At 41.4% G+C, this 16276-nt stretch overlaps 1 protein-coding gene across 11 annotated transcripts in view; it reads right to left on the bottom strand.

Annotated features, from left to right (window-relative positions):
• Nucleotides 1-16276, bottom strand: part of tenm2a (teneurin transmembrane protein 2a) — a 209646-nt gene that overhangs the window by 133945 nt on the left and 59425 nt on the right. For 8 of the 11 annotated variants that reach the window (XM_084941579.1, XM_084941570.1, XM_084941564.1 and 5 more), the window contains exon 3: nt 2300-2593. The exons of the other annotated variants lie outside the window; for them this stretch is intronic. In XM_084941579.1, coding sequence (XP_084797705.1) covers nt 2300-2593 — 294 coding nt within the window. The remainder of the gene's footprint in view (nt 1-2299; nt 2594-16276) is intronic. 11 annotated transcript variants of the gene reach the window in all.

Below are 16276 nucleotides of genomic sequence, written 5' to 3' on the forward strand. Positions count from 1 at the left end.
GATGTGAAGTAAAAGAAATCTGTAAATATATACTTCACTGACTCTTCAGTCAGTTGCCCTGCTGACAACAAAAAATAAAAAATGAATAAAAAAATAAAACACACAAACACAAATTGTAATAACCTGGAGGTTTGTAATATCTGTCACGGTTTCTGTGGGTTTTCTATTTTGGTAGTGAAATCTGCAATAGGGCACACGCAGACATTCATCCACATGTACCCTGAAGGGGAACCTTAGACCCTCAAACTGAAACCTGTCAGTCACACTGCCAAGCTATACTGACAGGAGCGTAACGAGAGCTGGTGAGAGGCGCCGTGCGAGCGAACAGAAAGACACAAGAGGAAGCTTGAAAGCTGGAGAAGAAAGATGGGAGAGGAGTGAGATGAAGAGGAGGAGGAGGAGGAGGAGGAGAAGCAAGTGGAGGTGAGACTTCTGAAGATTGTTAGAGACACGGCGAGATGAGAGCGGTGCAGCATGCTGCTTGGTGTTTTGGCACGTCACCGTCTTTTTGATTTGTTAGCATGTGTTTATGATGTTGTTTCTCTGTCTGCTTCTGTCAATCTCTATTATTAGACCCTCAGATCCTCCTCCTGCTGTTTTGACACTCCCGCTGCTCCTGTTTCACACTTCCACTCACACGGTTCAGACTTATACACTCTCACGCCGATAGACAAGCGATATAGGACACATGTCAAACTCAGAAACATATATGCACGTGTGCAAAATCGACACAAGATCAACACGCGCTTATTGCTAAGGTTCGGCGGGCGCTTTAAAATGTGACGTGCGGCTGTATCTGGTGTTTTGTTTGGAAGCAGAAGCAGGAGCAGAGGGTGAGATTTCCTCACTCAGAGAGACTAAATAACTAATGGATTGGCTTGATCAGACACACGTACACTCGTCTTTTTATCAGGCTGCTGCGTTGCCTCTGATCTCTTCATGCTGGCAGAGACACCAGTGCAGACGCCTGATCTAAATCTACAGTCTGTGAAACCACGAGACGGGCCTAAAGGTGTGAGATGGTGGTTTCCCTTAATGCTTCTATAGAAGGCAAACTTTTGAAGTGGAATTAAATTAAAATTACTTTGATTTGAGACGTGTACTGCATAATCAAAAGTATGAATGTTTGACCCCCCCAGGAGCGTATAAATAGACTCGAATACTACTTTTTTGACAACGTTTATGTTGCGACACTGACAAGCGACATGTTTTGATCGCCTGAACAATCGACACTCGGTGACATCATACTGCAGGCAAGTGATTATCACAATACAGAGGTGGATTAAGAAGCTAATTCTACAAGGTCCTGAAAAACAGGCGACAGAGTGCTCAATGCTGTTCCTCTGGCCCTGAAACAGAGAGAGTGAGAGCGGCGTCTGCAGCTGATATCTGTGGCTGCAAGATTAGCTTGGTAATTAACCACAAAGCAATTATCGGGTGGTTGGAAGAGAAGCGCATCTCAGGGAAGGTGTTTCTTGACGTGTTTAATAGGTGTTGAGTAGTTTGATCAGTCGACAGAAGTTGTTTCGGATTCTGAGGCTCACAGTCCAACAGAGGTTGATCCACAGCTGATATGTGCGGCTGCCGAGAATTCAATTAATTAGACTGTTGCTCTTCCTTCCATCCACTTTTCATTAACCTCCATTGACACCTCGGTGAGGCCCGTGCACGGGTTTACGACTGCGTCAGGATTAACAAGGAAATGGGAAGTTGGCAATAAACAAAGTTGCCGGAGGAATGAGATTTCCCCTGGGAGAAATGCACTCTCGCAGTCACGGGGCGATTTAGAGAAAAGATGCAATTGGAGAAGCGAGATTAGCTCCTCTCACAAAAGCTAAAATGCAATCGGCGCTCCCCAAAAAAAAGCTCAGAAGGTTTTTTTTTATCTTCTTGTTTTGAAGACTGACAGACCAGTGGTGAGATACCAGCAGATAAGTGGCTTAAAAGGGTGGAGTTAGAGGGTTTTGGCTAAGTGCTATTGATGAAAATAAAGAGGCCCTCTGGGGGGTGTCCAACTACTGTTCTTCAGATCACAAACAGACTTAATCAATAAATCCAACTCTCTTGCAATTCAAGCAATGGCTGTCTGTCAGAGAGAGGTTTTCACAATATTGTGTAAGATTTATGCATACATTCCCTTTCATGATCCCATTTCATATAACATCAGCCCAGAGCATCAGCCTCACTATGTTCACACATTCTCATCGAATTCATACTCTTCCACCTTTTTTCTCAGATCATGGGCCTCAACTTTAATAAATGAAACACATCTCGATCTTCTGAGAGTCCTTTGTCCTACCTGACTCATCATCGGACTTGTTATCATTCTCAGAGTCAGTGAGGGTGAGGGCTGAGTTCTCGCGACTGGACACTCCTGAGCTTCGGCGGGACTTTACCCCTCCTCGTCCGGCCCACAGCTGGATGGCCCGCTCCGGAGACAGCGGCCCCTCGGGGTCTGAGTCGGCGTCGGAGCCAGCGCTAAGGGAGTAACCCCGCTGGAGTAGGGCGAGGTCGGGACAGTAGGGAACAGCGGCGGGGTGCGGAGGGGGAGACGGCTCGCACACTCCGAGCTCGGCCAGGGTGAAGTTGCCCCCTGCGAAGGAGAAACATGGGTTTAAGGGGATTGCTGAGAATAATGTGCGTAAATGCAGCAAAACTGATCGCACTAGCACAAACGAATGCTCGCACAAGCAAATGCTCACGCATGTCTGGAAAACAAACCCACCATCACACGCAGAGAAGCACACTAATTATGAAACCACGGAGGCGGAGGAGGAAAATTGCGCTTTGTTGTGGCAGGCAGGAGGGGGAGAGATGACGCAGCATGAATCAGGCACAAAATAAAAACTAGCTGCTGGAAGAAATATGTACTGGCCTGCAAGCCTGTTAAGGCTGGCTGAGAAGGCCCGGCTGCCTTGCTTTACTGATCCACATTGGCATTCATGAGGTGTTGATGTGAGATCAAAGAGTTGCTCACTTGAGGCCTCTCAGACTTTAGTGGGGCTGCTTCGTTGCCTTCTGGGTTTGATCATCTCCCCACCTAGTTGCCATTGCACGCTGGACCCCAGGCTTGCCGAATGTACCGCAGTCTGCTGCAGCACCAGCCCCACCGCCTAACACTCTCCCCCTCAAGACAAACCGACTCGTCACGTCCAAAATAAATATATAAAATTATCCAAATTAAAGCACATCAAAGGAGATCAATAAACAGAGCTGCGGCCCAATTAAATCCAAGCTGAGGAAAAAGCAATTAAGGAAAAAGGCATGCTCAACCAATTTATTCTCTATACTAATTAAAAGAGTATTGTGGATGCAATCGCTCACCATCAGCTGTTGGGGTAAAGGGATCGGGGGAAAAACAGTTGTGATTCACTTCATTAGCAGTTTGTGAGGGAGGGTAAAGGAAGAGGCGAGCAGAGAGAGAGGTTGGCATTGTGGCGGCACACTATATGAATCAGCGCGCTGGGAATCGCACAGCTGTGTGACTGAGTTAACTGTGACTCATCAGGCGTACGGACGCAATCACAGAAAGAGGAATTAAACAGATGAGAATCGTCTGCTGGATCTTCACGGCTCCTCTTCACAGGCTCGGCGGAACTCGAGAGTTGTGCTGAAAGTAATGCGGAGGGAAACGCAGCCAGGGAAGTGGTGAAAGGCTCTATACTTCTACTCAGGCAAACAGATGGACTAGGCTAGAGAGCAGAGGCGAGTATAAAGCTCCACAGGTGGATTCGGCTAATGCGCTACAGCTTGCCAAGCTTCCAACAAGCTACAGTGCAAAGGCACCCAAGCACCACAAGACATCAGCGAGTATTACCATTCCTCGTTTTCCTCGCTTCATTGTCTTTTCCTCCCACTTATCATAAAAGGAAGACAAAAGGAACCTTCTTTACAATCCGTGAGCCAAGGGACTTTGACAATTTGCTGGCAATTTACACTACAGGATCTAACTAAAGTCGATGAACTCATACCTGAGATGAAGTATCGCAGGAGGACAGGAGAGAACTCCAGGAGGCCTGAGAGAGTAGAGCACATGGGTTCTTTAACATCAGTCAGCAAATTATCCAGAACTGTTCTGCTTGCTAGAAAAGCGTCTACTCCACAATCACAGTCAGGATGAGTTTTTATGCAGATTATCCCATCCGCCTAAAATGACAATAATTGGGCTACAAATACAGCAAGTCTACACAAACACTGCGTGGACACAGTTACACAACACTTAAGTGTATGCTTGAGTGCATTTGTATGCGTGTGTGCGTGCATGCACATATCTAATGTTACATCCCACAGGACACCGCTCTGTACAATTAACATCTCATAACCAGTGATTACACATGTAAAATCCAATCTCTCCTTATCACCATCAGCTGGAGACACCGCCCGATGCACTATGTATTCAAAGAAAGATGGATTGGGGCGAGGGGTTGAAGCAGACGTGAAAATCTATCTCAGTTATTCCTCAAACAGAAAACCAATTGCATGTTTGTTATATGATATTATGACAGATGTGGGGGCAAAATGTGGCACTGAATTCTAATCAAATCAGTCCCTGTCCGTCCATACGACACCGTCGCTGTCATGCCCGCCCTTATGCGCATTAATGTGTGTTTTAAGGCTTGTGCCATTTTGGCAGCAAACTTGGGCTGCTCACATCTGTGTCTGTTAATTGTCTGTGTGCTAACATGTTTCAGGATCCAAAGAGCCAAAAGCTATCCCACCATGATTTTACTGATGTTACAAAGAGCTTCTGTTCACTAAAGGCCCAAGTTTATCAGTCTTCAAGTGCGCCACAGTACCCATAATACTTGCAAATATATAGTACTTTGCGAAAGTCTGTATATTTTACTAGGGAATTTGAAAATTGAGACATATGCAAACATGCAGGGCTATACAGTATATAAAGTAAAAAAGAATGCTTTGAAGTCAGTATTTGGTATGACCACCTGTCTTCAACACAGCCTCAACTCTCTTAGGCAAGCCTTCTTGTCACTTCTTTAAGTAGCCTTCATGAACAGTTTTCAAGGCTTCTCGAAGGACATTCGAAAGTCTTCTAAAGATGTTGGCAGCCTGTTGTTGACATTTTTTGTAGATTCAACAAGAACTGGGAACAAATGATGTCCTTTGGCGTCTGCTAGCTAAGAGGATTTAAAGCTGGTTCTTTGCTAGCTTGTCTTTCACATGTAGACACAACAGTTGTTCCTACCATGAGTTACGTGCTTTTTTTATGTTTTAATCATTCAAGCAGAAAAAGGTCAGTGTTATGTCAGTGTTAAGTGACTTAACAGAAAAACCAATCCCCTGAAAATTGGTATAAGGACACTGAAAATGTGTGAAAAATCAGCAAATGTCCATAGAAAACCTATAAAAAACTTAGAAAAGGCCGGAGAACAATTAGTTTAGAGCACCTTTAAAAAAGTACAAGAAAGTCTGGCTCCTTGGAAGCAAAATTAAAAGAAAAAAGGGGTGGCTCAAGTCTTTTTTATTGTAATGCACTGAATAAAAATGAACTGAACTAGTTCTCTGGTCGCGAACTTTATCTCAGCATCTGTGTCTTAGTCCTGGCTTCTAATATCTAATGATCAGAAAGACTGATCCGTGATTAAAAATCAGGTGTGCTACACAGAATATCCACAACCCTCACCTCCGCTCCGTGATATTTTGCCACAAACTGGCTTGGGCATCATACTGAAAATCTACCTAAAAGTTATATTTATAGCTAGAAAAGCATTTTGAGAACACAGAAGTCATTCAGATATTTATCAAAATCAGCAGACAGATACTGATCATTAGCAATCCCATTTTTGACGTAAACAACCATGCAATACTCACTTCATTTTACACATGACTTCACCTCATCACCATGGAAACAGTGATTTGAGAAGCTGTTTATTCATTTTCCACCACCGATGTAGGTTTTTAAAAAATAACCATATAAGCATAATAGTATTGGGAAAATAGTCTCATATAGTCCATTCTTACTTCAGACAGAAAAAGTGACCTTGAACTTTGACCCTTTTCTTAACATGCATTCCCATTAAGGCCAACCTCCTTCCCTCTGCTCTTTGTCTCTCTGCTGAGGTGCTTTCATTAAATCCACTTTATTGCCGTTTTGTTCACTGCTCTGTCGGTCTGCTCTACCTCCATCTTTTCCTCTTTTCATCTCTCTCCCTGCAAAGAGTGTTTACCATGACCAAGGATTTCATCAGTCTTCACTACCGCATCTTATGATCCCCTTTTTCGTCATCAGCTTGCCTCACTCTCTGTTTCACTCCCTATTTTTTCCCTTATCAGCTTAAAAGGAAGCGCACCCCCCCACCCCACCCCCATCTTCACACACAGTGTAGCACAGCGGCAGTCTGTGCAAATGAAACTGTGGATCACTTTTCATTGCTTTGACACAATGTTAATTCAATCACCAGCTTTCTCACTCAAACTTTAAGGAACTGTCTCTGGACTATATTGATATTAAAAAAAAAATAGTTAAATCAAAAGTATTTTCACTTAATTAGGATATTTAAAAAATAATAATATTATGATTTTTTTTTTTTTTTAAAGAATCTTCAGGCAATAAAACTTAAGTCTTACAGCTCTGACAGAGCTAGCATATTTTAACAAGGCCTGAATTGGCTTCACTTGGCTAATTAACATAAGCAACACCAGTGCATGGCTAATTAGCATACCATTACATGCACACTTTTCTCTGCTACTATTTACAACCTATATTCACACAAACTATTTACAGCAACAGAAAGGTTTATTTTAATCTTTTGAAAGGTGTGCTTAAGGGAAAATCTCACTCAGTGAAATCTCCGTTTGCATACCTGTTACTAGTAGTTTCCATGCTAGAGTTTCTCTGTCACATAATCCTCCCATTGTGTCGGTGTTTATGCACTGAAGTGTTTCAGTTTTACAATCTTCCTTCAGGTTACTATTGTGCCTCTATTAGTAATATAATGAGAGCTCAGTAAGGTCAGGTAGCAGCAGGTAGAGTCTGTGGGAGGATAGGGTCCTGTAGCTATATGCGAAAACAGAAGAGGTGAGGACCGTGTTGGTCTGCTTCAGGATCCTTAAACCCCTACTAAATTCCTCTGCATCTGTTTGCATGCTCTTATGTCTTGTCTAATTGCACAGATTAATTATGCACTCAGTGGAGACAGGTTATAAGATAATAAAGATAAATCGAATTCTGGGAATTTTTTGATCTGGGAAGCATGACCCTTAACTGCAAGCTGCCTTTTATTTTCTACTTGGTCATTTCTGCTGCTTCCCTGACTCTCCTGTCCTTTTCCTTTCTCTTGGATCTGTTGAAAAATGTCATCACTAAAGCATTTATTAAGAAGTAATATAGATGTATTTTTTATTGCTTCAAAATTCAGATAAAAGAAAACACAAAGGAGAAGTTCATTTTCTTCAGGCATACTAAAGTGCAGCGCAGATGAATTCCGAATTGGATGCAAATGAAAATGGAAAATATTAAGAAATGACACATTTTGGCTGCTATTAGCCACAAATTTCTGCATTTCTTAGCTGTGCCAAAGAAAATAAGGCTTTTACTGTTATTAACAGTAATTTTACGTATGTCAGGAGATTGTTGGAGAACCTACCGTGCACAGTGTCATTTGCTTCTTGATTTTGATGCAGCCTCCACTGAGGAGCAAGTCAGTTCACTACTTCGGCACTTCAGGGCAAATCAGAACTTGTTCTGAACTCGCACTCCCTTGAATGCTGAAAATGGCATGTCCGAGGGTGGCCCGGACTGTAAACTATTCAATCTGAAAAAAAGCAGCATAATTGCAGGCAATGAAACCCACAAGTTCTGCCTGCTTTACATCCTTTACAGAATTACACGGTGGGGTGGAGGAAAGTCAACCAGCATAATGCAGAGTCCTGCTGCCTATACTTTGCCTGTCAAACCACTAACAAGCACAAATGATTTTTTAATGATAGGCCCTCTATCCCACAAAGCTGTCTACTCACAAACAGTCACACTTACACACATACACTGTGCATTGCACACTTTCGCTCCCCCACGCACACACACACATAATGAGTTTTATCAAGGGAAGTACATTTGGTTTAATGGATCACTGCCAATGCCATACCCACTCACACTATTGTATTGCTGTAAGTTTCAGCAAGATGCTTGCTATTTCCCCCATGTCACTTATTTTTCTGAGGCACAGCGTGTGGCGCATGAATACTCCAAGTGATTATGTACTGTACCTCGGGTAAAGGGAGCTAAACTTACTGCTGAGCAAAGTAACAAGTAAATCTGCAGCTTATAACATGCAGTGTTTCAACCAAATGATAATGATGTGAAGGTAAATCCAAATAAATCTACAAGACTCTGTTTGGCTGAATAAAAAACAAAACAAAAAAAACAAAAAAATAAAGGCAATAAAGTCAATAAAGTCATTTTCAGGAATTTGAAGGCTTATTGTAGAGTTTAAAAAAACAACAACTGCATAGTGGTTAAAAGTAGATATTAATGTCTTTTTGTTTGTTAAGCCACTTAACACTGACCTGTGGATGATTCAAGCATAGAAACAGCACCTGACTTAAGGTATGAGTTAGTGTTATGTCTGCACATAACAGACAACAATTTTATATTGTATCTTTGTTACTAGCAGCCTGTCAAAAAAACAAAACAAAACAAATACACACGCACAATCTATGAATATAAAAAATCCATTTTCCTAGCATTCTATTTTGTTTCCTAGCAAAGTACACTATCAACGTTTCAATACACCTCTGAACTTTGATGTGTTCCACGTTGTCCACAAAACACAGAAACATACCGTCCAACCAGCATTTAGTATTTTGGGATCTAGTCTCCCAGAGTTCTCAGTCGCTATACCCCAGTAGAGAATAAACAAAGGGACACCGTCAGTATTTCTAAGTGGCCAAAAATGACACATGTTTGCATTCAAGCGGCATAGTGTACCTTAGCAGTAGTAATTATCACAACAGGAAAGTAATAAGTACACAGAGCAGCAAGGCAGGCAGGAAATGTTAACAAATTCGTAGACAGAAAACTTTTTTTCCTAACCAATACTTCATCTAAGTGTCCTTTAACATTGACAGTTACCATACATGAACCGGTTCATTCTTGCAAGAATAATGCCAGCGCTCACTAATTGCTACGCGGTAGTGTAGTAGTTTAATTAACACACTGTTTTTTAACTAAAACCATAAAGTGAAGCCTAACCCTGACCATAGCAGCCCTTGATCGTCTACTGCCCTTTGCTTTATTAGAGCAAAGTGTTGAGAACATTCTAGTTCCTAAAGCTTTGTCCTATTGCAATCCTCGATACAGATGTCTACACTCACCTACACACACACACACACACTAATCTATTTGCTTTGTTTATTTCTCTCTTGTTAGTTCAATTTCATCCACTTAAACCTACTCTTATTGGAATTGGATTTTGATTATACTGATTACCATTCTTGTGTACCTTGTGTCCCTGTTTGGTATCTAACTTAGTTGTCTCGCTCGGTGTCTTTCCGTTTCTTTCTCCCATACAAATGATCATATTTCTTTTTAAATCTCGCTTTCTTCCTTTCCTTGCTCTGTTTTTCCATTTACAAGCTACACTTCACTCAAGTTAAAAACACTGAGTGAAGTGTTCTTCGAATTCTTGCTATTTATTGTGAGTCAGCGGCCAGCAACCAAGCTGTTGTGGCATTACCTTTATGCGACTGACATGTCATGACACGATGGCAGCGCACACTCTCAATTACACACATATACATCCCATAGCGTGTGACATGTCATTAACGCCACCATTAGCAGTGCAATAACGACCTAACAGATACGCACAAATCAGACTGCTATGGTCGAACACTTCCCACACCTCCCAGATGACACCCGTACTTTCAGTTCCCGCCTGAGCCACAGGGGCCTTGCACCTTCTAATGAAGAGACCAAAATAGGTGTAACAAATGTCATCCATTCTTGATCTCATTCTACTTCTGCCCAGAGGACAGCAGTCCGGGTTGGACAGGACATGACGAGACATGACACAGCACCATGCACTTGAGAAGAGGTCTTGTCACTGAGAAGTGTTGCTCTAAGCAGTGAGGTATTTCTCATCCATAAGCAAGGGGCCAAAACTGACTAGACTGGGAGACACGGCTTATCCTTGGTTATGACACTGGCATATGTCTTTGGCATTGGGATTAAACTGACTTTTATTAAAGCGTAAAAGTAAATGCGGGAATAATTTTAATCGTTATTATTACCCAATATTGTGAACACAATTATTTAACAAAATGACAGATTGTAGGTTACTTAAAATATGTGTCCTTGAAAAAGTAGATTTGTTTGTACTTTTTGATTTCTAATGTCATTGAAAAAACAAATAAAAGTGGATTAAACTAAACATGCCACAGCCTGGCAGGGAGTGAATCTGGAAAGAGAAAAACAAGACCATCGTCATAAAATGTGTCAGAATAATAGTTTTTTTTAATCATGATTACCTTGTTTTAATAATCACTGGAGACCAAAATTGTAATTAAAATTAAAGTTTGATTAACTGAACAGCCCAACGTGACACATGAAGCCCAAGGCACCTGTCGAAATGCGCGGCTGACAAGCACTACTTTGGGGGTGTTTTTTTAATGTTACCACGTTTTTTTTTGTGTGTGTTCAAAATTACCAAATCAGTCATAACTGTTTATAAATATAAATCTGCTATCTAAAATTTAAATTTACTAAAAGAAATTATGAATGACGCCGTTAGAGCTTCTCTTTAAGTGTCACATTTGTTTTTAAAAAATCAAGAACAAGATTTGCAGGATTGTTGTCATCACTGGAGAACTAAATTTTAAATCAAACAGATATGATTTATAATTTTTTCTTTTACTATTGTAAATACAAAAGGAGACATGCTGTACTGTTTGTCGCAGAGCTCTGGTACGTGGTACAAAACAGCATCTGTAGTGTTCAAAGATTCAAAAGAATTTCCCAAATATGGGATAAATAAAGTACCACGGTCTGTCTCTCTTGTTCTCTCTCTTCTCTGCTTATGTATATATAAACTGCTTCATCATTTTCACAACAGATGTGCAGCCTTTAAAATGTGGAAGAAAAAATGGTAAAACCTGCTCCAAATATGAAAAAATGCCAATTACTGCACTGAGCTGCCGGTCGTAGGATCCAGGTCCACAGAGCAGACAAAAATTCATCTCTCAGTCAAGGGTATATTTAACTGCAGGTAACCACAGCAACAACAAGTCTGCTTTATTCTGTGGTACCTTCACCTGAAAAATAGATTTACAGGGTTTAAGTTAAAAAAAAAAGATGACTTTTTAGCAGGTCAGAGAATTTCCAAGGCAAACCTTGATCGGAACAGGAAGATTTTTGCTTTATTTATACATTTGTCATCTCGGTTGCCTAGAACGGCGAGGTGGCAAAATGTGTTCCATGGGCCAAATCAAGGTTGAAATCCTACATTTCTTTACTCTGCACCAGCTGTGTAATGTTTTAAACCTTGGTTTCACCTCGGGCAGCCCAGGGCAAGCAAACAAAGGATATTATTCATGTGATCATGGGGGAAAAACAAACCAAAAAAGAATGCTTCCACTGAGATTCTCACATCAGGAGCAATATATCATCATATACAAAATAATCAAAAGAAAGACCACAAAAGATTGTGGAATTTTTTGCCTCATCTATTGTTCCAATATACAAGGAAACCAGGGGGGCATAGTACAAAGCAACCTAAGCAGGATTTGTTTGTGTTAGCTGGCTTGACAAAACCGCAGTCAGAGATAACAAGTTTCACAAAGGTGGTTAGCAACTTTCTTTGTTAACACAGTCTTTGTACTTAACGCTCTGTGTGTGCTCACATAAAAAGGAGGTGTTTGACGTGTCATTTGACTTTTCTTCTGCACAGAGTAGATCAATTAAGCATTGCCTGCTCCAATCACAGCCATAATTGAGGTGAGAGAGATTATAAAAAATAAGAGTAACATGTAGCTTTAACACTGTTGCTATGAGAATAGGAAAGAGAGAAGAAGAAAGAAGAAGAAAAGAGTAACTGTGTTGTTGTGAATTTTTGAGTAGTGCTGAAAATAAATATATTAAATAATATTAATTTTTTTATTTTCATGCTCAGTGTTTCTAATGTGACAGCTGGACATTAGAACTCTGTAACTTTAAATGTGATCAGTTAACACGAAAGGGTACTCGGTACCTTCGGGTACTTTATTAGTTACTCTGTCGTCTAATAAAGGAGACGCGGAAATCGCTTCAGTTTGTTACCAGATGAAAGTGAAATGAATTGTATTGATTAAACAGGGGATAAATAGCCTGCAAATATAAGTCAATCATCAAGTCGATCAATTTTCTAAACTGTGTTCTAGTAGCTTTGATTTCAGCAGTGTAAAAGAGACTTAGCAGTAGAATAGGGCCAGGCATAAAGACCTTTATACATTTTCTACATCACTAAATGAACACATGCAAATTCCAGCGACAATGTGAAGCACAGTTTGCGCTGTTGTAACTTTACAGCTGGGCTTTATTCGGTCGAGTTACCAAGGCGTGGCTTAACAAATTGCATATATGAATTGTGCCCTTTCAGCAGATGATCTATATCACGCTTACTGGAATCAGTTTAAAATGTGGCACTTCAAGCTGATTTTAAGATCATACTCTGAATATTACCTTCTCTAGACTAATTATGGGTTCAGCATAAGTTAACATGGTCAGGTTAAAAAGAGACACCTTCATGCCACAGTGGATGACTGAGAACTACATAGCCATGCTTCATGACACTGAAAACTCTGACTTTACGCTCAACATACACTGTAGTTCCAGAAGTATTCCTTCACCCATCCAAATCATTGAATTTCTGTGTTTCAATCACTATAAAATCAAGCACATAGACATGCAGACTGCTTTTACAAACATTTGTGAAAGAATGGGTCCCTCTCAGCAGCTTGGTGAATTCTTCTGTGGTACTGTGATTGGATGCCACCTATGCAAAAAGTCCAGTTGTGAAATTTTCTCTCTACTGAATATTCCACAGTCAACTGTTCATGTTATTATAACAAAGCGGAAGCAACTGGAAAAGACACTAACTCAGCCACAAAGTGGCAGGCCACAGAAAAACACATAGCGGGGTCAGCAGATGCCAAGGCACACACTGCACAGAGGTCACCAACTTCCGGCAGAGTCAGTCGCTACAGATGTCCAAATTTCATGTGGCCTTCAGATTAGCTCAAGAACAGCGCGTAGAGAGCTTTATGGAATGGGTTTCCATGACAGAGCACCTAAATCCAAGCACAATGAAAAGCCTTGGATGCCGTGGTGTAAAGCATGCCGCCGTTGGACTCTAGAGCCGTGAAGATGTATTCTCTGGAGCAACAAATCATGCTTCTCCATCTGGGAATCCAATGGACGAGTCTGGGTTTAAATAGATTGCTGGGGGCTCAGGAGGTATAGCAGTTCATCTATTATCTCTATCAGAAGGCTGGTCGTTCAATTCCTGGCCGGTCCAGTCTGCATGCCTTGGGCAAGATACTGAACCCCTAGTTGCTCTCGATACATTCATTCAAATATGAATGTTATGATGATAGAAAGCGCTTAAATCAAGAATGTGTGTGTGAATGGTTGACTGAGACATGTTGATGTAAGTCCTTCGAGTGCTCAAGTAGAGTACAAAAGCACGATTTAAGAACTGATCCATTAATCTTGAGCCAGTGTGATACCATGATAGGATTCCACCTGTTCATCTGTTGTTACTTAGGCTTATTTTCTGAAACTTATAATTCCTAAGATTTTTATGCATTGTAATCCCATGACATATGGAAGCCTACCTCTACATGCTGCAAAATCAGCTGCAAACCCAATCTTTGCACAGCCCCCCTCACCCACCTTTCTGTTACTTGGGCAAGGGCAGGGGGAACGTCAAAACATATATGGACATGTATAATGTAAGAAATGTGGCCTATATCTTTGCACGCAAAACACATTTAAATTCTGTCGCGGGGGAACGTGTTTAATTACAGCCTAGGAAGCAACTGACTCCACTGAGAGCGAGCGAGAAAAAAACACTTGATAACAGTGACATTTACAATCTGCCTCATTTATCAAAAGCTGCCAAAGCAGAGTCAAAGAGGGTCATTACATAGTAAACATAGATTAACTCAACTCTCACAAAACCCACACAAAATTGTCTGATAAATGATTTTTATTCTAAGAAAATTGCAAATGTCAGCATGCATTTCCCTGGACTCTGTCAATTAATAGTGTTGTTTGTTACCCAATATTTGTGTGTGCCCGTGTGTCTGCGAATAAAACCCTGCGCCGGTGCTAAATAGCTGCCACAATCAGCATGCATTTCCCCAGCCTCTCCCTGTTATTTGTCTCATTTGTTACCCTGTGTTTTCATGTGCTGTGCATGCACCTGTGTGAACATCATTCCTAATAGCGAAGCACTTTTACTTTTATAGCACGGGGGAGGATTTGACAAAACTAAGCCGAGGTGCATTTTGGTTTTGTGTAGATGATGTCGAAGAGTGAATTCCAAGGGCACATCGGGTTCTGACAGGCCCACACTTAGTCCCAAAACAACTCATAATCCCTTTCAATCTTTCACAAACACGGTTTATGTGCACAAATTCGTAATGCGGGGAAAATAACTAAATTAAGTGTTTAAACCAGATCCCTTTAATATATACGCAAGTCTGTGTGCCAAATGCTGGACCAGATGCTACTTTGAGTTGTAAACCCCTTTAAAGACATCCTTGCATGTTTAGGGGCCACATATACAAACCCAGATGAGCAGTTTCCTGTCTAAAAGAGCGAATGTGGGGATGGGGTGAGTGGGGCGCATTGAGGATCGGAGGAGTGGAGTGGAGTCGGCCCCAGGATATTCTTCAGCAACTCTGCTGCTCTATTGCTGCAGCTACGGGATGCTTTTGAGTGTCAGCAGCTGGCAGAGGCACAGAATGCCAGGGAGAAGACAAAGATAAAGAGGGATCGGAAGAAGAGGGGAGGGATTGTATTTAATCTCACCGCCATTTATTTTTAATAGCATGCAGCTGCTTTGTTCTCTCTTTGATCATCAGCAGTACAGGTTGACAGTAACTCGGTGGAATGCACGAACACACAGACAAGCATGTGTGCATGAATATACACAAAGAAGAATACAAAACTTGCATTCTCTATTTTGCTTTACTTTAATTTTGTGGAAATTCGTACTTGTTTACACTATTTTTTTACTCTTCTGTGTCCCCGGTGCAGAACAGCTATGCTATTGGTCCATGAAGGGACCACAAACAAATGTGCATTCCTTCTGAGAGGCATGGTGTCACCGACTGCTGCAAGTGATAAGCACCACTAAGTAAGGAATATGTGGTAGGTACAATCTGCTACCCTGATTCAAATCACCACTGAATCACCACAGAAGAAGACAAAGGAGTAAAGCATCATAAATGAGAACACTGACTGGCTTCCTACTGGGGATCACAGTTGAAAGTTGTTGGAAGCCTTGCTTTAAGGACTAGAGGCACCTCTACTTGTAATCACACATCAGATGGAAGAGACAAATATATTGCTTCTTCAACCGTGTACCCACGGGATGTTTATCTGAAAGGGAAATGCTACTACTGTGTAGCTAAACATGTTCACAAGCCACTGAGGGTGCTATAAACTAGTTTGTCACTGTAGAGGGAACTTCTTAAAGTTGAATTAGTATTTAGGGCCTGAACATGGCAAGTAGGAAAATGAAAAAAATATATAATTTGGGTCCAAATGTGGATCTGCAACAAATCGTTGGGGGCTGAGTTCCAACAGCAATGCCCATCATGAGTTTGACACTGCTAAAATCGGTGGACAGCTCACTCTGAATGGAAAGAGGCCTTTAGGGGATGTTTGTGTGGCCGAGTAAACACACACCTAAGCCGAGGAGCGATTTGAAATAGTCACACTTTCATCACATAAGACTTTACACAGGTTCCTTTGATCTTTTCATGGAGGATTCTACAAACACAGTCACACAGAAGGCTGTTCTCTCCAGAGGGTTAGGGTGAGTCCCTGAATCCTGCTGAAGAGGACATATTATGAGAGGTTGCTGCTGCTGCTTTTCTCACAGATATTTGGAAGTCTCCCCAAAGAATGGAGAGGACAGAGAAAACAAAAGAAGCCTCTCTAGCATAAAGCTTCTTCCCAGCCACCTCACAGTGGGTTTTCCTTGCCATTCGGTCTTGAATACAGACAGCGGAGGTAATCGTGCCAGGATACGAGTGGCAGAGTTTGGCCAGAGTT

This window comes from Perissodus microlepis, chromosome 2 (genome assembly GCF_051167445.1).
Source record: "Perissodus microlepis isolate ML-2025 ecotype Zambia chromosome 2, ASM5116744v1, whole genome shotgun sequence".
Taxonomy (NCBI): Eukaryota; Metazoa; Chordata; class Actinopteri; order Cichliformes; family Cichlidae; genus Perissodus; species Perissodus microlepis.